This window comes from Misgurnus anguillicaudatus, chromosome 16 (assembly GCF_027580225.2).
Source record: "Misgurnus anguillicaudatus chromosome 16, ASM2758022v2, whole genome shotgun sequence".
Classification (NCBI taxonomy): domain Eukaryota; kingdom Metazoa; phylum Chordata; class Actinopteri; order Cypriniformes; family Cobitidae; genus Misgurnus; species Misgurnus anguillicaudatus.
This window is the reverse complement of record NC_073352.2, coordinates 2,491,009-2,518,238: the sequence shown is the minus strand read 5'-3', so window position 1 is coordinate 2,518,238 and position 27,230 is coordinate 2,491,009. Positions and strand designations below refer to the sequence as shown.

The following is a 27,230-nucleotide window of genomic DNA, read 5'->3' as shown; positions in this document are numbered from 1 at the left end:
ATTATTCTGTTTAATCATTTGTAAATATAATGTCATATATGTTATTAAAATACATATTTATATTTATTTTTTGTGTAATATTATACTGTACCCATCATAATAATTTGCTGCTGTGTGTTATTAGTTTTGTGTGGTTGCTATCTCAGAATAACTTTCCTTGGAAACTGTCCAATCAGAATCAAGCATTTTAGAGTGCTATATAATAAAGAATTGTAAACATTACTCAGTTTGCCTCAAATAAGTATTGTTTACTTTATATAAGTTGTTGTTGTTGTTTATATGGCTTTTAAAAAACTTAATGACAAACACAAATGCAGTAAAGACTTTTGTTGCTTCCTAAGGTCTAAAAAGTTTCTGACGTTTGTGGAAAGTTGTCTTGTGAAGAATTACCAGCACAGGCCTTCAACAGAGACCCTCTTACGCCATTCATTTATTAAAGATCTCCCCAATGAACGACAAGTACGAATAACTCTGAAAGATCACCTGGACAGAACCAGAAAAAGGAGACGAGAGAAAGGTTCGAAACTATTGCTTATATAAACATGAAGAGCTCAGAAGCAAAAGCCGCTAAGCACCACATCCTTCAAAATGAGATAATGATATTGACCTAATGCTCTTGGCACGTATAATACATTTAATAAATACTTAAGTTTCAAATCCGCCGAATTCTGACCTCAAGCTATTCAAAAATATTGGTTTGTTGGCAGAATCCGTTAAACACCACATCAAGTTCTCTTAAGTCCACAGAAAACAAACTGGATGAATAAAGAAGTGCGTACGTCAGATGTCAATTGTTAAGCTGAGTTTTTTTTTACTCATATTTGGAGCTTTACCAAATATATTGACCGAATGATTTTGTGCCTTTTACCTTTATTCAGAAAGAACAGTGAAGAGTGACTGGAGTGAGATGGGGTAGGATTGGGAAACGACCGTCTATCAGATTTAAACTCCAAAACCTTTTATGTCTATCATTTTAGTGCCACTGTAGTCCTAGCTAGAGGTCTTTTTGGGTCCAAAGAAATTACCCGACCCGAAAATGACCCTAATCACTTTACATCCGAACCCGACGTGCATACATTTTTTTTTTTAAAAGAGAGACCCGACCCGAGACAAAACCGAGAAAATTAGACCCGAGTCCGACCCGAACTAGTGGCAATTTTTTTAACCCGACTGGACCCGAATGAAAACGACACTGAAGTGTGTGCATTCTGCAGACCCACACGCAGCTGTCAGACAGAAAGAAACTCTGGTGGCCTCGCAACCAATTTGGCGAGCTGCTTCATTTGTTTTTCTTTGTTATCTGATGACAATATCAAGGTAACCGCTAAAATGTACATTTAAAATTGACTGAAACAATTGTCTGTCTCAATGAAAATTAACCTACCGCCAGCCACACAATGTCGCAAACACTCTTGGCAAACAGATGAGAGGTTTAAAAAGGACATTGACGCACACACGCAAGAGACTTCGGGTCTTCTTGGGTCCATTCAGCAAAAACACATTCATTTTAATTTACCGAGACCTGATGCCACGATTATTGTACACGACGGTCGGACCTCGGGTTTTCGGATCTATGTGGTCCTGTGAAGACCTCTAGTCCCAGCACACAGTGTTGCCAAGTGACCTTTTCTATGCTGTTAAAATAAAATAACTGAACCTAACGTAAGAACCTGATAAAAAAGCTAATTTACAAGAAAACATGTCAGACGCACTTAAAGGGTTTTGGATCTGAACTCTTCATGTATACTGTACATGACAATGTTGGTGCTGTAGTGTGCAAACATGTACTGTATAAATATGATAAAAAAATGTTTTGTTCTTATTGTAAAGGAAACAGCATACCACCTTCAAGTGGTTGTCTTGTGGTGCGGTGGTGTTGTGGTTAAAGATCTCTACAGTCCCTGTTTTAATATTTTTCCCATTATAACAGATTAAGGGTGGTTTCATATTAGGTTTGATTGCCTAGTCCAAACCTGTGTTCGATTTCTCCCCTCTTCCCTTTATATAGCTGGTCTCTGTTTACATTATATTTTGTTCTGAACCGCGGTACACTTATCTTCATTAAGCCGCAGGCGTTTACTGATGTTGCGAGACAGTGGCTATGAAAGAAAAGTGTTCGATTGTGTTCATATGAGCAGCGAACCGTACCGCAGTCCACACGAACCGTACCTCAGACATCCAGTTTCAGGTGGACTCGGGTGCAGTTCATGGGTGCGCGAGTTCAGAAAACAGAAAGTGCTAATGTGAACCCCCCTAAAACCTTTTATGTATACCATATTAGTGCCACTGTAGTCCCAGCACACCCAGTGTTGCCACGCTACCCAATTTCATTGTGTCTTGTCTTTTAATCAGGTGCTCTTTAAATTTTGATTTTTTTTGACTGCTTGTCTAAGCATGAAATTGTTTGAATTTTGTCTGTGATCATTCTTAACAGAGGGATTGGAATATGAATACAGTGGCAGTGAAGATGAAGATGATGGTATGAATGAGGATGAAGGTGAACCCAGGTATGTGTTAACCATACTTTTACATTTTGCTCTATTATTAAGTAATAAAAAAAATTAATAAACAAGTAAAATAATATGTCATTCATCTGGGTAGCTCAGTAAAGTAAGCTAAGTAAAGAGGTCGTAGCTGTTCTTTATCATAATGACTAAACTATGGTTATTGTGCTATTTGCATTAAACAACTGTTTGTAGTAATGACATACTGTCCTGTGTTACTGACTCTTGAGTGTCCGGCTCCCTGATATTTTAAATGTTATCTGAGTGCATTGATGCATACGGAGTCATACGGCCTGGATAAAATGCCCTGTTAATGGTCTCAACTTGGCAGATGGCATAGAAGCCTAGACATTGCTCTCTTTAAAGTGTGTGCCGTTTGCCCTCAGCTCTCTAGTGAATCTTCCTGGTGAGTCTACGTTAAGACGAGAGTTTCTTCGTCTGCAACAGGAGACAAACTCGCAAACACAACTGCTCCAACAACAACTACACAATCAAGACAACTACAAGAGACAACTGCTTGCAGACCGACAAAAGAGAATTGAGCAACAACTGGAGGAAAGGCGACGCTTTGAAGATGTATGAATCTTTATTAATTATTTAAAGTATACTTAAAAAGGATACACTACAAATGGTAAACTTTGTTTTCACCGCTTTACCTAAAGGTTTATGCTCATTTCAAGTCCATATGTATCTGCTACTATGTTTTTACTACTGTAATATTAAAGGAAAAGTAGCCACCAGCTTACAGTACATGAAAATCAATACTGTGTGAATTCAGTTTATAAAACCCAAAATCCAATATTGATTTGTTTCTGTTTTGGTCACTGAATAATATTCATACCTCTGTATAGGTTATTAATCATTTTTTTGACTTTGGGTGTGTCCAATGTTCAGATGGGTACTGTGTTGTGTGTTTGTGTAGAAACAGGCCAGGCTGCTACACGAGAAAGGACTCCAGTGGCCCGAGCTTCAGGAGATGATATGGCAAGAGGTAAATAACTTTAACTGATAATAAGGTTACAATGAATGAATGAATCAATGTTTTTTCAGTTGGCGTTTTAATTGAATTATAGCCCAAAGATGGGGAACATCATAGGACTGATAGACAAGAGCAGAAGAGCCCAAGAGTCACATCCAACTGTCCCACAAGACCACATGAAGGGGTAAACAGACAAACACCCAATATCTGAAACATAATGACTTTGCTGTGTTTCTTCAGTACAGACCGTATTAACATGGATATTGAATCTCTTGTATTTAGGTGGCAGGTATGTTGGAATCCATGGACAACCTTCAATTCAATCTGAATCATTTAGCTGCTAGGATTCCTCAGTCCCGCTTGGGATCAGGTAGCAACTCTAGCCCCTGTACACCAGCACTCCAGAGAGCCGCCAAGCAGCCGGTACAACATCACATCATAATAGATCATTAACAAACCTTGTCACCTGCTCTTCATGTAATTTCAAATGATAAATGAATAGACATAAAGGGATAATTTTTCTCACCCTCAAGCCCATCATATGGGTATTTGACTTTCTTCTTTCAGCCTAACATAGTCTAAGTTATATTAAATAATATACTTTTTAGCTTTATAATGACATTGGAAAGTGCCCCAACTTGTAGTCTCAAAAAGCAAATCCATCCATGAAAAACTTAACCATACAGTTATTAAATGTCTTCTGAGGTCAAACGATGGGCTTTTGTAATGTTGGGTCAGACGTGCAGCCTTCTGTTTGAAATATAAATTGTTCCTTGCAAAAACCCATGGGTTCGCTTCAAAAGAAGAAAGTTATGTACCTAGGATGGCTTGAGGGTGAGTAAAATATGGCACATTTTTGGGTGAACTGTTCTTTAACTAAGTGTATGCACATTAATACAATAATAAATATAAATGTATGATAATCTTTTTTTTTTATTAAACAATAATAAAAAGTCTGATCTTTCAGAATATGAGCCTGTGCTCCAATGGAGAGATTCATCACAGCAGCTCTCTGTCTGATGTTTCCACGACTCCTGTCTCCCCAATACTAGATGATGTCTTCTTTAACCCTGCTGAGCAGCCACCCAAGGTTTGTATTCTTCATATTGCTACAGGTCTCTTATATACAATATGTACAGTATGTTTGGTTTAAAGAGAACGACACAATGTATTATGACCAGTGCTGCTCAAACAAAGCAAGAAACAGCGTTGTGCCACAATGTTTACACTTTCGAGAAAATATTTGAACAAAATGATATTGCAACGCTGAGCTGTGAACAAAAGACAAAGGGACAGGATCCAAGTGCAAGATGCTTCAATAAATCCATACAGGTAAAATCCAGGGAGACACGTGCAATCTAACAGCGAACAATCACTGACAAAAAACACAGGAAACTCTGGGGTTTATACAGCCAGGATTATCAGGGGAAACAAGACACGTGTGCCAACAATCAGAGTAGGCAAAAGAACTACAATGCAAAAGGTAGGACAAGACATGTCATCATCCCAACTCACGGCCTAGTTATTTCTTAAAGGATAATTTCGGTATTTAACACTTTGAATCTCATTTCTGGTTTGTTTTGGATGAACTACAGTGATGGACACTGAAATTTTGACAATGGGTCGTGTCTTGACTTTTTGACTTGTTTAGAAGCGTCTCTTGACTGCTTCAGAATGGAAGTCAAGGGCCATGCACAAACATGTCATTAAAACAACACTTAACGTTCATTTTCAAAACTGTGCTACTCACCGAGTGGTTTGCAGGGTTCATTATATATCGGCGCAATGTATGATTTCAATCCGTGTTATTTGCTATAGTGGATCTATTTTTTCAGATACCTCACAACCACGTATATACTATAGTAAGTTTATCCATTTACTATAAAAAATTAAGTTATGACAACATTCTGTAGTTTTTTTTACCCTAACTCATCAGTATAACTTTTTTTATAAAGGCAGCAAAAAAAAATTCATAGTGTAGGTGGCAAGCTGTTAAATTTGTGGTCAAAACAGCTTCCTCTCCCAAAGGGAGATGTCTTCTTTCCTTCCTTCCTTTAATATGACAGATGCATTTAGCACACAGAAATGTGGTCAACAGGTTGCAGCTAAGAAAATGCATTAAAATGTCGCAATAAGAGTGTCTGCTAAATGACTTAAATATAAAAGTGGAAACTATAAAATGTACAAATTATGTAGTAATATAAAACAGATGAATGAAGTGTTTTGTAATATTTGTTTTAAGATCCCTGAGCGAACCACTTCAAAGTATTGCAGAGATCTTATGAGCCATCACAGATTTGGATCCAAGTAAGTGTTACACTGATGCTATTTGAACTACTTGTTGTGAACATTTTATCCTTCACTGATGACCATCTGTTTCTCTCTCTTTCTTCTTTCATCATGAATTAGTGGAGGCTGTCAGTCTCCTCTGGACAACATGTTTTTCTCCAGCAGTTCAGCTAGCAGTCAGTCGGGTATAGGTGTGTAACTGTACCTCTGCATTTATCATGCCCCTGCATATTGCTGTGGCAATTTTTTCTGAGATTCTTGCTTTTGCAGGTCACCAGAGGATGGACAGCCCACCTCAACATAACAGAAACATCGTAACATCGCCACTAAACCAGGTATGTGTGAATGAGAGCTTGCACTCATAAATTCTACTTGAATGTTTCTTATTTTAGTTTGTTTTATGTTGTGCAGCCTGATACAACAGTTATTTCGGACAGGTATTACATGGAGGAGGCATCGTTAGTGCACAGCCATACTGGCCATCGATTGTTTGTTTATTCCATCGATTATTTGTTTGAATAATTAACTAATAGTGTTGATGAGTAAAATATGTGTTTACCTGGGGGTTAATATTAAACTGTTTTGTCTTCAGGGTTTGGTAATGAAGTCGCACTTAAGCCCATTGGTGAAGTTAGCAGAGTACTCTTCCTCCAGTGATGATGAGGATGAGAAGACAAGGTAATGTTACCCTGACAGTTTCCTTTCTTATCTCTTCAAAGCCTCTCCAGCTTTCATATGACATTTTGTATGCATGTTTAGTTTATTCATTTTTAAACATTGCACATTAACACATTAAAGGCACAATATGTACTTTCTGCCGCTAGAGGTCTCTAGACAACAACGGCTACAGCTTCTTAATGCTGTTAAAGAGTGTGAAGTGATGGGAGTTGTATTTTCACCCACTGCCAATTGCTAATAAAACTGCTAATTCTCTGGATTTAAACATTGTTGAAAGCATTTTGGAAAATGTTGGCACACAGGTTAAATAATATATATATAATACTCTGCTGGTAGTTTTTGGAGTTTTTTAATGCAAAATTTCTTTCAGACCACTTGTGGAATATTTTTTTTTTTATTGCTTTAGCAACATTAAAGTCATGCTCAAATAATCAACTGTGGCAAAACCTTATAAACAGTTATTAAACAGCTGTTTTAATGTGTGTTGAAATGATATTGTATTTTTACAGATGTAATTAAATGATAAATTGAAAGTTGTAGAAGTCATGATTTACTGTGATGAGGGATGAACCTGGGTCAATGAACCTTCTTGTAGCGATAATGGTAAATGGACTGCATTTATATAGCGCTTTTTTAACAGACCTATGGCCATCCAAAGCGCTTTACAAGTTGTATCACATTCACCCATTCACTCCCACATTCATACACCGACGGCGGTGTCAGTCATGCAAGGCGCCAGCCAGCTCGTTGGGAGCAACTGGGGTTAGATGTCTTGCTCAAGGACACCTCGACATTTGGTCCGGTGGAGCCGGGGATTGAACCATCAACCTTCCGGTTTGTAGACAACCTACATGAACCACTGAGCCACTGCCGCCCCGATGTAATGTCTACATCATATGATTTAACTGATAATGAAAAGAGGCAGATGGATAGCTCACTATCTTCAAGGTTTTTAACATGTTGGGTTTGCTCATGCCACTGCTTCAAAAGTTCAGATTTGGATTCCCTTGGGCGGTCTGATGCTGAATTTCTGTCATTCTGCCAATGCTCTAAGATTGCCAAACCACATTCGCTTTTACAGAAAGTTTAAATCCAAGAATGGATCCTTCCCTGTAAGTCACAGAAGGCAAACCATACCTGTAACTCTCAATAAATGAAGAATGTTATCTACAGACACCATCTACAGAACCACCTTTGAATAGGTGGACCTTCAGAACCTCTTACAAGAGCCTTGTGGCAGAGACAGTTGCTACATTTATGTAATTAGTCAGTCAACATTACTCTGGATTAGAGGTCTTCTTGGGTCCAAAGAAATGTACCTGACCCAAAATGACCCGAATCACTTTTTACCCAACCCGATGTGCACAATTTTTTTTAAAGAAAGACCCGAGACGAGCCCGAAAAAATTTGACCTGAGTCTGAAATCTTTTATTTTATGTTATATTCATAACTATAAACTAACTTCTAGCAATCAGTGCAGGGGGAATTACAGCAGGAAACAGAAACTGAACTAACACAGAAAGTGACACAGTACTTCAAAATAAGAGCATAACGACAAACAAGACAAAACAGAGAGGCAGACATATAATACATTATTAAGTGTTGCTGGCCTTTAACTTTTGGGTCTTGGGGTTGGCTAATAGCCCCTGCTCTAAAAGAAGTGCTGGTTTTGATTTGTTAAAAATCTCACTTGTTTTTGTTTGTTTGTTCAAGGTGTCCATTGAGCAATGGGAGAAATTTGTTGTCCAGAGGACAGTCGAACGAAATAGTGCTTCAACCTCAACACAACCTGAAACAGCAGCAGGTAAACAAATCTTCAGAATAAATCGTACATAAGGCCTGTATCTAAGGAGTATATATTAGTACCTTAACGGCACATATTGGTGTATACATAGCTGTAAAGAAATACTTTACAGCGTAGGAGAAATACTGGATGACTTCACAAGATGACTTGAAAAGCTCTGTTTGAGAGGAATTAACTTCATTATCATAGACATTTGTGATTTAACTCTGCTGTTTTCCTATAGTTTAACACTGTAAAGGCATCTGACATAGTTTTCCTTTTGAAAAAAAATGCTGTGCATGTTTTGCAATGTGACTATTACAGATGCGTGCATTGAGGTGTTGATGCTGAAACAATATAGACCCTTTTACTGTTTGTATACAATGATGACGTGGCAGCGTATGTGCGTGCATTTAGGGCAACGGAAGTATGGCAAGAATCAGCAGTGAAGCAATACAGACAGAGAAAGTTATTTTAAAAAGTTGACTTTATCAACTTTTTCAACACAGCTACCAGATCCGTGTACTATAGTGGAGTGGATAGAAGACGTTAGCAGATGCGCAAATATAAAGTGGCCAGATACAAATACATATATTAGTATATTAATTAGTGCAACCAAATGCAACAACCAGACATTTTGATGCTGGGAAACCATTTTAATAAACTTTCTGAGTTGCTCACGTTAGAACCAGTGGGGAATAACAGCACTTCTGTTGCCTAAATGCACGCGCAGACTGTTTGATCACGCAAGCTGTAAAAGGGTCTATAATGTGCAGCCCTATTGTACAATTTTTTTGTTGTTGCTAATTTCAGAACAAACTGAAATGAATAAGAACATCCAGATGTATTTTTATTTCCATGTAAATTGATTTCTTTAGGGGTTTGGCAGTTTTGCATTGTAGCAAAGCAGCTTTACAGTTAAATACAGAATAGTACAAGCAAATATGAAAAATAACAAATTTATACATGCATACATATGTGTATATATATGTATATTAGTGATGTTGGTATGTTTATTTTCTTGTAAAGCTATTTTGAAACAGTGCAGCATTGTAAAAGATGCTTTAATGGTATTTCTAGATGAACAGTTTTCCAGAGATATTGTGTAAGCTGGGATTTTTATTTCAGTGGAGATTTTCATGTTTCTCCAGCAGAGTGCAGCAAAGCAGACACATAATGTCCATCAGAGAGCAGTTGGGTCACAATCACATGATAACTGCCATCTGCCAGACCTCCTGCACAAGAGTCCCAAACATGACCTCACCTATCACCAACTAACCACGCAAAACTCATTTGATGTATGTTTTAACTTTATAGACACAACTGAATTAATTACCCTGTCACAAACTTGAGCAGATAACTTTAATATTGGTTAAGATCATGTCAAAGATTGAAATCAAAACTTTGATGCTCCAAATTTTATCATTAGATTATGAGACTTTAGACTGGACTTTAAAGGCAGGGTCACATTTTTACTAGGGGATGTTTAACTTCAAAAGCACTGCATTCATTTTGCACGGACAGCTTTCAAACTGATATAAAAACAAATCAGATGAAAAAAGTAATTGGAAAATTTTTGCCACAATGCTGTTGCAATTTTTAACAAAATATCAAAATAAATAGCATTTATTTAATAGACAAATAGGAATAGCACAGTTTTTATTAAAAAGTGAGACAAAGTCCACTTGGGGGCTGTATAAAAGTCTCGTCACGTTTATTGTAGTGTCTTTTAACAATTTAATAATAATGTGATGAGCACTTTTACACATATTGAACAGGTTTTCTTTTAAATATAACATTTACTGTATGCTTAAGTGTCATTGCATGTTTGTGCTTGCAATTATGTGTTTGCAGAAATTATTAAATAAGCAGGCAGGTAAAAGCACATCATCATCATCCTCATTCTCTCCATTTATTGACCCTCGTTTGCTGCAGATTTCACCACCTCAGAGTCCTGCGGCACACAGCCAACGTAAGACTACATCTGACACTATAGCCATACTAACTTACTTCACTTCACTCATAAATACATCTGTGTTTGTGTGTATACCTCAGTGAATGGCAGAAGAGAGATGCACAGGAAAGGTTCAGTGGTGAACGTCAATCCCACCAACATCCGACCACAGAGTGATGCGCCAGAGATCCGTAAATACAAAAAGAAGTTCAACGCCGAAGTTCTCTGTGCTAGTCTATGGGGTAAGACGCGTATATCACATTACAGATTAAAAGTGAATATTATTATGCCATATTATTATATGGAGGGGCATTCACAGAGTGTTCATATATTGAGCCTAGAGATTTTCACTGTCAAAAAAGATTCACCAAATTAAAATATGTAATGTGGCAAGAGAAAGACAGGTTCCTCATCAAGTGTGTTTTAATTGTCTCATGGGGGAGGGAACACGTCTATGCACACATGGAGATAAACCATAAGTAGCGTCTTTTTTCATCTCAATTTTTTTTTGCACCTTCAGGTTCCAGATTTTCAAATAGTTGTATCTCTGCCAAATATTATCCTATATTGTTCTTTATTCTAACAAATCATTCAAGCAATGGAAAGCTTATTTCAGATGATGCATACATCTCAATTTCAAAGGCTGATCACTTCATGTGTTTTCTCTGATTGGATAGCCATCTGATTTACTAAAACTGTTCCATTTACATTCAGCCACATAAATGCATCTTGTCATCAATCCGATCTCCTTCTCCCACTCAAAATGCAAATACGCTTTTCATTACTCTGCCTTAAAAAATGTAATAAAAAGCTTTGATAAAAGCATTTACTGTATGTTGGGCAAGGGGACACGCAGTACATAGCAGCAGGAGATTGAGACGGCACAATGATTTACATGTCCATGACAGGCAAAAGAGCTTAAAGGATTAGTCCATTTTCTTAAAAGAAAAATCCAGATAATTTACTCACCACCATGTCATCCAAAATGTTGATGTCTTTCTTTGTTCAGTCGAGAAGAAATTATGTTTTTTGAGGAAAACATTGCAGGATTTTTTTTAATTTTAATGGACTTTAATAGAGCCCAACATTTAATACTTAACTCAACACTTAATAGTTTTTTTCAACGGAGTTTCAAAGGACTATAAACAATCCCAAACGAGGCATAAGGGTCTTATCTAGCAAAATGATTGTCATTTTTGACAATAAAAATAACAAATATACACTTTTAAAGTATAACTTCTCGTCATGTAGATCCAGTCGTGATGCGCCAGCTGACCCCACGCAATACGTCATGACGTCAAGAGGTCACAGAGGACGAACGCGAAACTCCGCCCCAGTGTTTACAAGCGTCTTGAAAGAGGACCGTTCCTACATTGTTGTATGTCAACTGATACTAATTAATGTCTATGTGGCAGTTTATTGTTTAAAATGGTCGGCAAATGTGCGTTTTATATATGGAACACGTGACCTCCCTACGTCACTACGCATTTACGTTAGGTCGCGCTGGACCGGACCTAGACGAAAAGTTGTGGTTTAAAAGTACATATTTTTTATTTTTCTTATGCCTCTTTTGGGATTTTTTATAGTCCTTTGAAACTCCGTTGAAAAAAACTATTAAGTGTTGAGTTAAGTATTAAATGTTGGGCTCTATTAAAGTCCATTAAAATGAGAAAAATCCTGCAATGTTTTCCTCAAAAAACATTATTTCTTCTCGACTGAACAAAGAAAGACATCAACATTTTGGATGGCATGGTGGTGAGTGGATTGTCTGGATTTTTCTTTTAAGAAAATGGACTAATCCTTTAACAAAACACTCTCAAAGTTTAATTTCTTTGTTTAATATAATTGAGTTTGTCTCACTGTCGTCGCTCTATAATACAACAAGTGAGTCATCTTTGTTTGTTTGGCTCTCATGTCTAGCTAACATGGGAGTGATGTGCTTACATTTTGGGAGGAGTAAAGTGTGGCTTCCTCAACCAGATGTATTTACATATGTCCCGTTTTGTTTGAAATGCGTCCCAGAACACCTCCTGAAGTGGTTTAAGCGATCAGATTGAAATCCGTCTCAAAAACGTTTCGGGGTCATTTAGACTTGGTCTATCCGATCGGAGAAAACGCCTGAAGTGACCAGCTGTAAAAAGGCTCAAAAAAGGTTGACCATTATAACTGGTTTTGTAGTCCAGGTCACATATGAGATGATTTATGTTCTCCTCATAATAATTATACTTTACAAAATACCTTTATAGAGTAATAGTTAAATAAAAATATTTATTATTTATAAACTGCTGGCCTGCAGAATAAAAGTGCCCGGTGGGCTGAATGTGGTGGATCATGGGCCGTAGTTTGCCCACCCATGCTTTAGGGTCACTACTGTGTGTGTTTGTATGGGTGTGTGTGTGTGTGCGTGTGTGTGTACTGTAGGTGTAAATCTATTGGTGGGCACAGAGAATGGTCTGTGGCTGCTGGACCGCAGTGGACAGGGAAAAGTTTACTCTCTCATCAACCGCAGGCGCTTTCAGCAAATGGATGTACTGGAAGGACTTAATGTTCTCATCACCATCTCAGGTACATGCAACACTTTCATGAACAAAAGAAAGAAAACTACTACTAACAATAACTACATTAGCATCCTTACTATCGTACAATAACGATAATGTTATATTAACTTACTTGTGCATCACAGTATTCATGCAAATCATTTACCTTTAATGGAATTTACAAATTTTTTCGGTTTCCCTTTTTTATTAAAAAATTTGCAATAGTTTACGTGTCATTGGACATGTAAACACAATATGCTGTTCTTGTTGCATTTACAGTGGCTATAAAAAGCAGATGTACTCAGCAGGCTGCCTTTCATGTATTCAATAGTGAATCTAGTTTGCGTAATCTATCATCTTATCTATTGCTGTAGTCAGTGTATTAAAATTAAAAACATTACGTAGCAAATTACACTGCAGCAGTGCTGGATACCTGAGGCAATTTAATGTTACATGTTTAGCAGCCTGATATAACTTTTATATTTCCCACACATGCCAAGTGTAAAACCAGTTGTTCTCAAGATATCCATTTTCTCTAAACCATTTTTGAAAGAAGGATTCCTTTTATCATTCAGGGTTTCCTGACCTCTCCACAATGTCGTCTGTCATTTTAAAGCCAGTAAGATGACAATTTCAAGCGTCCTATCACTGTTTAAAAGTCCCAGACAACAGGTTTAAATGCATGCAAGGTCAAAAAACACTGTAATTTTTTCAAAATATAAATTTAAGATTACCCCATTTCTCAGAGATCCCCAAACGATTCGTGTGAAGTCATTCAACGACTCGGTCTGCCTGGACCCCGCCTTTCAAGGGCCTGCTCTGCTCTGATTGGTCAACTAAAACAGTCTCCACAAAGACCACAGATCAGCGTCACGGACCAACAATAGTGCAAAATGTATTGTCCATAGACTGTAAAAAAAATAGACAACTCCCGTTCGCTCTCTTCCTTTGGTGAAAAGTGAAGCCGTCAGTGTCCCGATACGGCGCTGACATCTTGGGTCTTGAGTCTGCACAGTAGCGTTTTCGGGACCAGTCTTTGCAGTAGTGAGCAGGAAGTAAAGCGGCGAAATCAAGGCCCCGCTCTCGCAGAATGCGCATATAACAGCTGTCAATCTTGACCTGACACCACTGTTTTATAGCATTAAATAACTAACTGAAAACAAATTTACTGAGAAGACATTATCGACATCAATACACATCATTCAACATTAATCCAAGCAATAAAAACGATGACAGAAACGAACGTTTTTACACTCATTTAAAGAGCCACACAGATCCAAAATCGAAACTAACCTTTATTGCAGTGTGTCATGTAGCTGTCCATCAATGTAAACAACGTGTTAAGTAGTTGAACCAAAAAGTGCACGATTAATAAAGTTATTGGCTTCTAAAGCAGGGAGTCGACTCTGAATCGCTGAAACGAGTTGTTATAGGGAGTGAGTCTTCCTGATATTTGACACGTCACACGAATGCATCCACGTCACATGAGATACTAATCTCTGCCTGCAGCCTTGCCCGGGGGAGAAACGAGGGCTGTGACCCGCCCACAGCTAGTTGGTGTGTGTAAACATTAGGGGTGGCACGGTTCATGAAAAAAATCCGAACCGTTCGGTTCGCTTGTCTCGGTTCGGAGCGCGTGTGTGTCATACGGTTCAACGGTTCATGGCATGCGCAATGTATGTAGCCTCGTGCCCTGTATGTGACCTCAGATAGCGTGTTCCCCTTTCGCGAATAGCGTGAAAGAAGAGGTGACTGGTGTGGAGAGTGAGTGCTGCCGGTCATGTTACGTGTAGAAATGGCAAGAGGGAGAGAAAAAGAAGTCTGCCCGCAGTTGGAGGATGCGCCAGCGTCGTATAAGTTTGGTGTGTGGAAACATTTTTTATTTCATGTTACCTATGATGACAGCGGAAATAAAACAATAGATACAGCCACACGCAACAGCCTTCTCTCCGACCATTTATCTAATCTGAGGTAATGAACACTGTTTTACGTCTTTTCGTATTCAGCGCTATTTGTAGCCTTTCGTTGATAAAACGAAAGCGGCTGATTTCCGCGTAGTTTCATTTTGCTAGCGTGTGAAAGTTGCGCGATCTTATTTCATAAACTGCCCCTTAAAGTAATCAGGACAGAAATGGTCAAAAGTGGACAAAAGAGACGGATTTAAATATTACAGGTGTAAACGTTATGTTTCTCTCTCGTTCACATATTCTCTCTGCAGTATTTAAGCAGCCTTTCAGTGATAAATCTTAAAGCTACACTAAAGTTGGCATTTTGATGAATGCAAGTTATCTTTGTGTGCTAAAAATGCACACAAAGTTCATGTAGATGGCAATACACATTCTCTTTTTTGCCAAATAAATGAAAAGCATGTTGAAATCATCAATGTCTTCCCTCTTGCTGTGTCAAAATCTCGCCTGGCTTTCCTCAGGGATGGTCCCAATAATGTGCTTAAAGTCAAATTCAGTTTGTGCATGATTACATGATATAACTTTTTTTAATACTGTATCCTAAATTATGGATAATTAATACATTAATAAGATAATACATTTCTGGAGTGTTAAAAAAAAATAACAACAAGAGCCGTAATGAACCGAGAACCGTGACCATAGAACCGGGATACGAACCGAACCGAGGGTTTTGTGAACCGTGCCACCCCTAGTAGACATCGGCTCGTGCTGTGTTTTCAGTTTGTGTTGTTTTCACTACCAAAGGAGACTTTTTCAAGGAGGGATATACTAAACCTGTCTGGCTGTGAAGAATCAGTGGTTAAAATTAATTTTTAACGGAGGGATTTAGACGTTTGGCAATGAAAGATGGTTCAGTACCCACTTTATTTGGAACAATATGTGTCTCCTAACCACAACCTGTAAGTATGATTATAGCTACAGACTTGCTTAAATGAGTGTAAAATGTCTTCAAAAATGTAAAATGTATCATCATTTTAATTGCTTGGATTAATGATGAATGATGTCATTGTCAGATAGTCACGTTAGCAAGCGGTTAACGCATGCTGCACTTTCGGTTTTGCTATGACCCGGTTATTTTACATAAATGCTTAAATGAGTGTTAAATGTCTATAGTTGTTTTTATTGCTTGGATTAATGATGAATGATATCGTTGTTTAAACTCTATATACTGTCAGAGTCACGATAGCAAGTGGTTAACGTAACTCACGCTCACTAAGGGTTTTGCTATGACCCGGTTAGCTTACATAAATGCTTAAATTAGTGTAAAATTGTTAGTTTCGATCGATCGTCGTTTGTATTGCTTGGATTAATGATGAATGATGTCGTTGTTTAAACTGTTAATTTACTGTCAGAGAGTCACGTTAGCAAACTGCTAACGCATGCTCACTTAAAGTTTTGCTATGACTCGGTTAGTTTACATAAATGCTTAAATGAGTGTAAAATGTTAGTTTCAATCGTCGTTGTTATTGCTTGGATTAATGATGAATGATGTGTATTGATGTTGACAATGTCTTCTCAGTAAATCATGTTAGCACGAGGTCAATACATGTTGCACTATTGTTGGTCTGTGCCACTGATCTGTGGTCTGTGCGACTAATCTGTGATTTATTTGTACTTATTTGTACACACTCTGTCAGTTGACCAATCAGAGCAGAGTAGGCTACTGAAAGGTGGGGTTTAGGCAGACTGAGTCGTTGAACGGCTTCACACGAATCGTTTGGGGATCTCTGAGAAATGAGGTAATTTTAAATTTATATTTTGAGAAAATTTAAGTGTTTTTGGCCTTGCATGCATTTAAACCTGTTGTCCGGGACTTTTGGACAGTGTTAGGATGCTTGAAGTTGTCATCTTACTGGCTCTTTAAGCAAGTATGTATGCTAATCGGACCATGGCAAAAATGTAAACACAAGTGCACATGCGACTTGCTAACGTGACTCCCTGACAGTATAGAGTTTAAACAACGACATCAATACACATCATTTATCATTAATCCAAGCAAAAAAGACGAGGAGAGACACATTTTGCACTTATTTAGGCGGGTATGTAACTTGCAGGTTGTTGTTGGGAGACGCATGTTGTTCCAGGTGGATTGGGTACTGAACCATATGGGTATCTTTTCTCCTTGAAAAAGCAATGGTAACCACCGATTCTTCATAACTTCATTCTTTGGTGGTGAAAAACGGCGCGGACTGAGAGCACGGCTTGATATGATGTTTGCACGCTGACTGGCTGTGGGCGGGTCGTGGTTTTCGTGTCTCCCGGGCGAGGCTGTAGGCGGAGATTATTATGCAAAGTGTTCGTGTTACGTGGATAAAGACAGGCTGAAGATGACAACTCATTTCAGCGATTCAGAGTCGACTCCCTACTTTAGAAGCCAATAACTTTATTAATCGTGGACTTTTTGGTTTTACTACTTTGCACATTGTTTACATTGATGGACACCTACATGACACACTGCAATACAGGTTATTTTCAATCTGTGTTGCTCTTTAAATATTGCAAGCCGTTTACATTTGTTTGTCAGAAATCACTCTGAATGTGATCCCAGCGATAGTGTTCGTTGTATCTTTATTGTTATATTTATGTTGTTAATCAAACATTTATGGTACATTATGCTTGGTGGAAAAGTTGCTTGTTTTGTATTATTAAATCAGTTTCTGTGTTGTTTTACTGGGCATAGCCTTGGTTACTATAACAAATGTCAGTTTGCTTTGTCATTTTGTTAAAGTTTGTAACTGATATAAAACTCTATTTATAATTTCCTATGGAAAGGTAAAAAAAACAAGCTGAGGCTTTACTACCTGTCCTGGTTAAGAAACAAGATCTTGCATAATGATCCAGAAGTAGAGAAGAAGCAGGGCTGGACCTCAGTGGGAGAGTTAGAGGCGTGTGTCAGCTATAAAGTAGGTGAGTGAATGACAATATTTTAAAGATGACTTTATTTATACACAAGGCCCTTGTATAAATGTTGCCATGGCACAATTAGAAGCAAAAGGTCATGGGTTCAATATTAGGGAACACCCAAAATGATGAACATTGTGTTTACCTAGTGATCGACATTTCATTCAAATGTTTTTGCATGATTTCAGTTCGCTATGAAAAGATTAAGTTCCTTGTAATTGCTCTGAGGAATGCTGTGGAGATCTATGCATGGGCTCCCAAGCCATATCACAAGTTTATGGCTTTTAAGGTAAGTCTTATAGAAAAGATGTCAAATAATTATTCAATACAGTGAGTAAATTTTAAGTTACTAAAAATTTGTCAGTGTCCCATTTAACCTGTATTTACCCTAAATCTTAAACATTTTCGGCTCATATTTAAATCTAAAAGAAAATAATTAAACATTGAGTACAAATAAATCTGAGAATTTTTACATAATTATTGTTTAATGGTGAATGGTAAACCATTTAATATAAGAAATGATATCCAGTCTAACATTTCTAATCGCGTATCATTTTCGTGTAGACATTTTTCCTTAAAACTCGGATAGCGTATTGATAGATAAAGTAATTGGGTTTGTTTGCGTAAATGGGTCACTTCAGAATGTGTGTCCTACTTCACTGTTGTCCTGAGAGACTTACTCCATTTCTGAAATGAACTTCTGCCATCTATATTTAAAACGCTTTATTCATGTTGTCTTGGGCACTAGATATGGGAGTATAGGATGTTTACTCCGTGTTAAATCAATGTCTTACCTGCTTTATCAGTTATGTTGTTGTATTTTTCAGATTTGCAAAAGGCTATCATATTTATGCTGTTTATATTTTATGAATTATTAACTAATTTCTTCTGTATTGGGCAGTCGTTTACGTCCCTGCCTCAGAAGCCTCTCTCGGTTGACCTGACAGTGGAGAATGGACAGAGGTTAAAGGTCATCTACGGATCTCACTCTGGTTTTCATGCCATTGATGTGGATTCAGGCACACCGTTCGATCTGTACCTGCCTAGTCATGTGAGTGTACCAGCAAGCACACATTATAAGGAGTTAAAGTCATTATAGCCCTTTTCACACAGACATACCGTAAAATACACGGGAAAGGCATCCGGGATTTTTCCGGGATCCTTAGATTTTTTGTTCATTCACACTGCCATGATTACCCGGCATCTGATGGTCCCGGAAAGACACGTGACCTATTGAAAGTCCCGCCCTCTCTTCTACGCAGCGTCTAAAGTTTGCATATTATATATTATTTCTCTCTCCAAAAACCACTCGCGTGCATTTTTCTTTATGATAAGATTATAAAGGAATGATCTCAGCTTCCCATGCTGATCTCATGCTGGTGAATAATCTCAGCTCCAGAGTGGATATGACCAGCTCCCTGATCTCTGCTTTAATACAGTTTTCAGACATTTCTCATCGTGATTGTTTATATGCATTTAAAACCCGCATTTTGAGGAGCTGAACGATATGTCTTGTTGGGATGACGCGCGGGTATTTTCGTTTATTATAGCTCAAATGAGCACGTGACGCGATATTCTTTTATGATGCTGAATGATCTCTGTTTCAACGCAGAAAGTGACGAGCTAACTTACCTGATATCTGCTTCAGTCCAGTTTGCTGACATTTCTCGTCGTGAATGTTGTAAATCCCTCATTTTAAAGAGTTGAACCAACTTCATGTTGCCATGATACGGCACATGTGTCAATATAGTTTGCAACATTTCTCGTGGTGAATGTTTATATGCATATTATCTCTCATTTTAAGAAGCTGAACCATAACTTTTGTTGTGATGATGCGTGCGTCCTCACTATGACACGCCCATTACGGCATTCTTTCGGCTTCTTGTTCACACAGAGGGTTATCTGTGTATCTGACTAGGTCCTTTTTCCGGCAACGATCCCAGAAGATTAACGGGACGAGTTTGTGTTCACACAGACGCTTGTCTGGCAATTTTACGGGTATTTTCTGGGACCAGAGGTCTGTGTGAATGGGGTTTATGATAACAGTGGTTCTGCATGGCTATTGTCTCAAGCATCCAAAGACCGCTAAAGGAATTTGGAAGTGAAAGTTTCTTACTGCAGTTCAGTAAGGGGCTTTTGTAATGCTTACCTTAACAAGGTAAAATAGGTAATAAGCAAAGGCATCAAAACTAGTTATGTTGTAATGAAAACTGTTTAAAACACTGATCTCTATAAAGTGAAGCCTCAGCTTTTACTCTGTGTTGCATGAGCATCGAGACATTTAAGTTGTATTTTAAAGTCATATGTATTCATTTGGGTGGTTTGTGCGGTGTCACCGGTTTCTTTTACAGTATTTGCCCTTTTAGGTGCTTTGCAACCATTTGAATCCAGTTTTACTTGGGGTCAGCCATTTAAAGAAGAATTTTCTCTTTGTTTTATAACATTGGCTTTGTGCTTTACCTTTTTTTATCGTGTGCAATGTATGCAAAATGGAGGAAAGCACAATAGGTGTTTTTTCACTATGCATTATGGATTGATGCATTTTATTTTTGCATTTAGCATTGTGTAGTCTTTTTAACGGATTGCAAAGTATCTTATCGGATTGACACATAAGAATTTGTAGATGCAGCAGGTCACCTGGGTAATTTTTACCTATTGTTTTATAATTACTGTGCAGTTGGCCATACTACTGAGTTGCTGTACTGTTTTTCACATATTATAGAGCAGGTAAGTGGGCATGTACTAGTTCTTACTTACTTATTCATTTAGCTGACGCTTTTATCCAAAGCGACTTACAATTGCTATATATGTCAGAGGTTGCATGCCTCTTGAGCAACTAGGGGTTAAAGGGGTGGTTCAATGGTATTTCAAGCATTCTGACTTATTAACACAGTTATAGAGTTGTTTCCTCGTGCTAAACGTAGACAAAGTGTCAAAAAAGCCGTTTGGCGTGTTACAGAGTATTTCTGTGTCAAATGCACTTCGCCAGGGTTTGTATAAGTTTGGGAAAGTTTTTTTTTTTCGATTACAGGTCCAGCTGACGTTTCAGGGGGTTCTATACGTATCACTTCTTTTTATGGGCACTTCCCCCGGAAAACCCCGCCCACCTGTCAATCAGCGGGAGACGCTAGAACTTGCAAACATCATATCACGCGACACAGCTTTGTTTAATTTCAAAACTCAACAATGGCACGAAAGACGTGGTGTGTTTTTGGATATAAGGAGAAGAAAGTCAGCCTCATGAAAACAATGGATATAGTTTATTATCCGGAGTAGCAGCGGAGTTTTGCGTGTGTGCTTGGTGCACTGGATTTTCCCAACGGGGTCACGAGTTGCATGCGGTAATTAAGACTTCTGTTTTATGTTGTAAATAGGCGCGTGCATATTATATAAATGACACTAACATGTAATGAATCATACGTTAAACAGTGTTGTATATTAGGGCTGGGAGATATATATCTGGGGATTGTCATGCGCGTCTCGTCAGTGTAGCCGGTTCCTTGATTGGTGGTAGATCGCCATCACCTGCTTTTAGATGGAGCGGCATTTGCTGCGAGGAGCCGTGGTTCGCTGACAATTGGGGAAATTTTGCATTAATTAATTAACGTATCGCCTGCGATAATTAATGCGATACGGCCCGGCTTGTCGGTGAACTACGGCTCTGTGTAGTGAATGCAGCTCTGTCTGGGGGCGGCTGGTGGCGATTTGCTACTGATCAGGGAACTGGCATTACTGACGAGACGCACATGACAATCGTATTCGATATATCTCCAGCCCTATGTATAGTGTTGCATAACTCGTACTCGCTTCTCCCACGGTATAACTTTTCCTTCTTCATTTGTTCGTACGTTATAGGAAAGATTCGGTAAAGCTAATCTTTCTTTTATAAATCTGATTAAACTAAAGACTCTTCGGAGATATAAAGGATGTAATGCTAAAGGTTCTCCAGATTAACATAAAAAATGCAGAAACAGCATGTGTTACTTGAGCTTTAAGTGTCTTGTTCAGGGACACAATGGTGTGTCACTGTGGATTCAAACCCGGGTCTCTCACACCAAAGGTGTGTGTCTTATCCAATGGTCAGTTAGTATATTTTTAACAATTCAATAGTTTACTTAATCACCTCTAAACTGTTTAATTAGTAGATAGTGAAACAATCTTCTGGAATCTATGAGCTTGTTGGAATTTTAAGTATACATGAATACAATTAAATGAATACTCCAGTGAGGAGTGTGAAATGAATACTCCAGTGAGGAGTCTGAATGAATGCTCCAGGGAGGAGTTTGAATCAGTGAGGAGTCTAAATGAATGTTCCAATGTGGAGTCTGGATGGATGTTCCAGTGAGGAGTTTGAATCAGTGAGGAGTCTGAATGAATACTGCAATGAGGAGTCTGAATGAACATTCCAGTGTGGAGTCTGAATGAATACTCTAGTGAGGAGTCAGGATAAATGTTCCAGTAAGAAGTGAATTTATGCTTCAGTGAGGAGTCTAAATGAATGTTCCAGTGTGGAGTCTGGATGAATGCTCTCCCATAGCTCTTTCCAGGAGATCTTCCTCTTCTCCACTCCTTTCCATGCCATCCACTGCCCTTGCTTTGCCTGCCACAGCTTGGGCGCACCTTCTTGCTTCCTCCTCCCGACGTACCTCCTGGAGCACCATCTTTCGTCTCTGAGATGGAGGGGCCCACTGGTGTACTGGCCCCAAGTGGTCTTACTTCTCCCCTCTTGCACTCAACCCACAATGCCTTTGTGTTTGAGTGCTGCCTTTGCCTGCTCAGTTGCAGCCAATGTGGTCCACTTTCTTACTGGGGGCCAAGATGAGGGCAGGTTGGGCTACAAATGGATCGCTCGAATCCAGTAGCTTTATCTCCAGTCTGACTTTGGCACACTTGTCCTCCTCTACCAGACTGGAAATGGGCAGATGTAGCATCCCTTTGCCATAAAGTCCAAAACTGCTAAGGCACCTGGGAAGGCCAAGCCACTTCCTTACATATGAGCTGACCAATCTCTCCGGTTTTTCTATCTTTGAGAGCGGGACTTCATAGAGGGTTAGTGGCCACAGCAAACGTGGAAGTAGTCCATACTGCATGCACCAGAGCTTCAGCTTGCCCAGAAGCAGGGTTCCGTCTGTGTTCTCCAGGCCACTGGCTACCTCCTTCCTAAGCTGCTCTACTTGCTCCTTGACTTTAAAGGGAGGCATCATACCAACGACCTAGGCTCTTTACTGGCTTCTCGGAGAGAGTTGGGATGGGTTCCTCGCCAATATGGAAGCGGTGGTCTGACAGCTTCCCCTTGATGATGGAGATACTTCCAGTGAGGAGTCTCAATGATTACTCCAGTGAGGAGTCTGATTGAATGCTCCAGTGAGGAGTCTGAATGAATGCTCCAGGGAGGAGTTTGAATCAGTGAGGAGTCTAAATCAATGTCCCAGTGTGGAGTCTGGATGGATGTTCCAGTGAGGAGTGAATTTATGCTCCAGTGAGGAGTCTAAATGAATGTTCCAGTGTTGGAGTCTGAATGAAGATTCCAGTGTTGGAGTCTGAATGAACATTCCAGTGTGGAGTCTGAATGAACATTCCAGTGTGGAGTCTGAATGAACATTCCAGTGTGGAGTCTGAATGAACATTCCAGTGTGGAGTCTGAATGAACATTCCAGTGTGGAGTCTGAATGAACATTCCAGTGTGGAGTCTGAATGAACATTCCAGTGTGGAGTCTGAATGAACATTCCAGTGTGGAGTCTGAATGAACATTCCAGTGTGGAGTCTGAATGAACATTCCAGTGTGGAGTCTGAATGAACATTCCAGTGTGGAGTCTAAATGAATACTCTAGTGAGGAGTCTGGATGAATGTTCTAGTAAGGAGTGAATTTATGCTCCAGTGAGGAGTCTAAATGAATGTTCCAGTGTGGAGTCTGGATGAATGCTCTCCCACAGTTCTTTCCAGGAGATCTTCTTCTTCTCCACTCCTTTCCATGCCATCCACTGCCCTTGCTTTGCCTGCCACAGCTTGGGCGCACCTTCTTGCTTCCTCCTCCCGACGTACCTCCTGGAGCACCATCTTTCGTCTCTGAGATGGAGGGGCCCACTGGTGTACTGGCCCCAAGTCCAAGACCACTTCTCCCCTCCTGCACTCGACCCACAATGCCTTTGTGTTTGAGTGCTGCCTTTGCCTGCTCAGTTGCAGCCGATGTGGTCCACTTTCTTACTGGGGGCCAAGATGAGGGCAGGTTGGGCTACAAATGGATCGCTCGAATCCAGTAGCTTTATCTCCAGTCTGACTTTGGCACACTTTTCCTCCTCTACCAGACTGGAAATGGGCAGGTGTAGCATCCCTTTGCCATAAAGTCCAAAACTGCTAAGGCACCTGGGAAGGCCAAGCCACTTCCTTACATATGAGCTGACCAATCTCTCCGGTTTTTCTACCTTTGAGAGCGGGACTTCATAGAGGGTTAGTGGCCACAGCAAACATGGAAGTAGTCCATACTGCATGCACCAGAGCTTCAGCTTGCCCAGAAGCAGGGTTCTGTCTGTGTTCTCCAGGCCACTGGCTACCTCCTTCCTAAGCTGCTCTACTTGCTCCTTGACTTTAAGGGAGGCATCATACCAACAACCTAGGCTCTTCACTGGCTTCTCGGAGACAGTTGGGATGGGTTCCTTGCCAATGTGGAAGCGGTGGTCTGACAGCTTCCCCTTGATGATGGAGATACTTCCAGTGAGGAGTCTGAATGAATGCTCCAGTGAGGAGTCTGAATGAATGCTCCAGTGAGGAGTCTGAATGAATGCTCCAGTGAGGAGTCTGATTGAATGCTCCAGTGAGGAGTCTGATTGAATGCTCCAGTGAGGAGTCTGATTGAATGCTCCAGTGAGGAGTCTTATTGAATGCTCCAGTGAGGAGTCTTATTGAATGCTCCAGTGAGGAGTCTGAATGAATGCTCCAGTGAGGAGTCTGAATGAATGCTCCAGTGAGGAGTCTGAATGAATGCTCCAGTGAGGAGTCTGAATGAATGCTCCAGTGAGGAGTCTGAATGAATGCTCCAGTGAGGAGTCTGAATGAATGCTCCAGTGAGGAGTCTGAATAATAAATAGTCCAGTAAGGAGTTTAGACTCCTGTGTTGTTTCTGAATTAATACTCCACTAAGGAGTCTGAATCCTATGTTGCTTCTGAATTAATACTCTGGGGATGGGTCTGAATGAATATCCCAGTGTTCAGTCTAAGTGTCTGATAAAATCAGATTTTGACAGAAAACCTATTATAGAGAAAATGTATTATAGGGGATCTGCACTGTTTATTTTTTGTTAAGAAAGTTTGCAAAATTCTTGAACATGCATACCCATAGTTTTAACTTGCATCATCAACAACAGCTACACAGAATGACCTGGTTCTAAAATGGGCTTAATATTATATTTTTTTATAAATTTGGTCATTTTCCACATAAAATGAGGATGTCAACCATTTTTATGAAGTGAGATCTTCAGTTAAACAGCTTTTATAATGTGCACATAATACAGACGATCATATAATGTGTGAGCAATGTTGTGATGAGATCTGTAATGAGAGCTGTATCTCACAACACTACTGACAGCTCCACACACCCACACAGCATCTTCTGAGTAGATACATCACAGAGAGGAAGAGCAATGACTGTAGTGTTCACCCACGGTAGTGCCATACCACCAGCCCACACTCCACTGAGCTGTCCCACATAGTTACAGGCTAGTTCACCTCACAATTTGTGTGTGTGCTAGTTTCTCCATACTGATCTCCCGTCCAAAAATAACTCTTCCACTATGCTCCAAAGCATACGCCCATTGAAATGACCTGTTATTTGACAGTTTTTTTTTTAATAGCTGGCAATAGATAAATGTGGTGTGAAACAGCGATGTGAAGCAGAACTGGCGACTGTGCGGCACTTGATCATGTAGCTTTGCTTGTGTATATCTTCGAACTCGTTCCATTATATTCTCTCGCTCACTCTTTCTGGCATTTTTTTTCTCATTCACTTATACACATGCACAGATTACATCTAATGCACCTGTGTTTGATTTTGATCATCTGTCATGCACACTTGTCAGTGAAGTGTTTCCCACACACTTCTCGGGGTGTTCATCTGTCTCACTCACTGTTGGTGTAGTGATTGCACGGTTGGTGCTGATGAGAATCCCGCGGCAGAGGATAAAGATCGCTCTGCGACTCTGGATGCCCGTGTTAATGCTCAGAATTGTGGTGGCTCTACAGAGGGATAACAGCACAGTGTGTGTGAATTTTTCTCTAAGTCAGGCAAGTACAATTGTGTGTGTGTATTGTATAGACAGTTGTATTCAGAATGTTCCTTACAATGCTTTGTTGGTATGATCTTAGCAGGTAAGCAAACTATTGAATATAAAAACTGCATTTCACATGACAACTTTCTGTATTAATTATATACCCCGCCTGTGAAAACGCGGGTAAAATTGCATAATAAAATTATGAGATTTAGATTGTCATGACTATAAAATAACAAATGTGTAATTTGTGTAAAAAGCCTTCAAGAAACAATACTCAAACTTTTATTTATAACATGAAAAATACTTAAATTAATTATTTTATTGTCACTACATTTTATTTTTTTGCGCAAAAATACCTGAACTGGGCTTGCTAAAACATTGACTGTGATTGTCTTTGTATTTTAGACACTGTGTATTTACTTTATTTTTTATTTTTTTTATTTTAGAAACCTCTTTTTATCATTAGAAAGTAAAAACAGAACATTATATCAAATCGCACAAGCGACAGTCAGATCAGCACGGTATGAACATTGTGACTTAAGCCGGGTTCTTATTTCTGTTTGGCTATTTTTGGTGGCATTAACAAAATTTCAGGAACAGCTTATCTGTTTTATAGCTCAACTTCTGGAAAGATAGCCATTCTCGCTTGCTCTGTGCTCGTGCAGTGGTCTTTTCAAGCATGCGCATAGATTTGTGCCGCCAAGTAAACAATCGCTTATTGAACATAACTCTGTTCATTTTTAAGTTTTCTCAACTTTAAGCGAGTTTTGTCTGTTTAGTGACGCGTGCGCAGCTGGAGCGATGTAGTTTGACGCACTGTTTGCATATAGTACACGCATCATTAATCAGAAAGACGAGAAAGAGACGCAACAGTTAAGGTGCAAAGAAAGTAAAGAGCAACAAGACCTTCTCAAAACAGACTCGTTGATCATCAACTGATAGCACCTGTCATATTTATAATCTCCATATCTATTGATCTCATTCCATGTTTTTTCCCTATCTGGTGTGTGCATATTCATACTTGTTTGGTTTACATACCTATTTTTAATGGAATGTATGCATAAATACAAAATACTATGGATACTATAGTCTTGATAAGTCTTGATAGACAGAATCTTTTTGTGTTAACAGAAGGATATGTTAGCATATAAGAAGAATGTGTATGCATGGGGCTGACTGGCACTAAGAAAAGGGCACTACTCATACAAAAAGCCTTGCAAGAAACCTATTGACCTCAAACATGAAACTTTTCACTTTTTAAGTCATTTTTAGTAATAAAAACGACGTTATGCAATAACAATGATAATAATAATAATAATAATTCCAATGTACATTAGCCTCTCTAACTTTTTAGCTTAAAATAATTTTGAAA

At 39.1% G+C, this 27,230-nt stretch overlaps 1 protein-coding gene across 7 annotated transcripts in view; it reads left to right on the top strand.

Annotated features, from left to right (window-relative positions):
- Positions 1 to 27,230, top strand: part of LOC129422700 (mitogen-activated protein kinase kinase kinase kinase 4) — a 75,540-nt gene that overhangs the window by 36,369 nt on the left and 11,941 nt on the right. Inside the window, exons 10-29 of one of the 7 annotated variants that reach the window (XM_073854007.1) lie at positions 342 to 517; positions 2,435 to 2,507; positions 2,891 to 3,080; positions 3,427 to 3,495; positions 3,578 to 3,667; positions 3,766 to 3,906; positions 4,451 to 4,573; positions 5,726 to 5,790; positions 5,893 to 5,963; positions 6,043 to 6,107; positions 6,365 to 6,450; positions 8,164 to 8,254; positions 9,385 to 9,531; positions 10,088 to 10,205; positions 10,289 to 10,429; positions 12,609 to 12,752; positions 17,464 to 17,598; positions 17,781 to 17,881; positions 18,494 to 18,643; positions 20,270 to 20,329. In XM_073854007.1, coding sequence (XP_073710108.1) covers positions 342 to 517; positions 2,435 to 2,507; positions 2,891 to 3,080; positions 3,427 to 3,495; positions 3,578 to 3,667; positions 3,766 to 3,906; positions 4,451 to 4,573; positions 5,726 to 5,790; positions 5,893 to 5,963; positions 6,043 to 6,107; positions 6,365 to 6,450; positions 8,164 to 8,254; positions 9,385 to 9,531; positions 10,088 to 10,205; positions 10,289 to 10,429; positions 12,609 to 12,752; positions 17,464 to 17,598; positions 17,781 to 17,881; positions 18,494 to 18,643; positions 20,270 to 20,314 — 2,221 coding nt within the window. In that variant the 3' untranslated portion in view covers positions 20,315 to 20,329. Of the gene's footprint in view, positions 1 to 341; positions 518 to 2,434; positions 2,508 to 2,890; positions 3,081 to 3,426; positions 3,496 to 3,577; positions 3,668 to 3,765; positions 3,907 to 4,450; positions 4,574 to 5,725; positions 5,791 to 5,892; positions 5,964 to 6,042; positions 6,108 to 6,364; positions 6,451 to 8,163; positions 8,255 to 9,384; positions 9,532 to 10,087; positions 10,206 to 10,288; positions 10,430 to 12,608; positions 12,753 to 17,463; positions 17,599 to 17,780; positions 17,882 to 18,493; positions 18,644 to 20,269; positions 20,330 to 27,230 lie in introns of those variants that run through there. The other 6 variants (XM_073854003.1, XM_073854002.1, XM_073854004.1 and 3 more) reach the window with 6 other exon arrangements.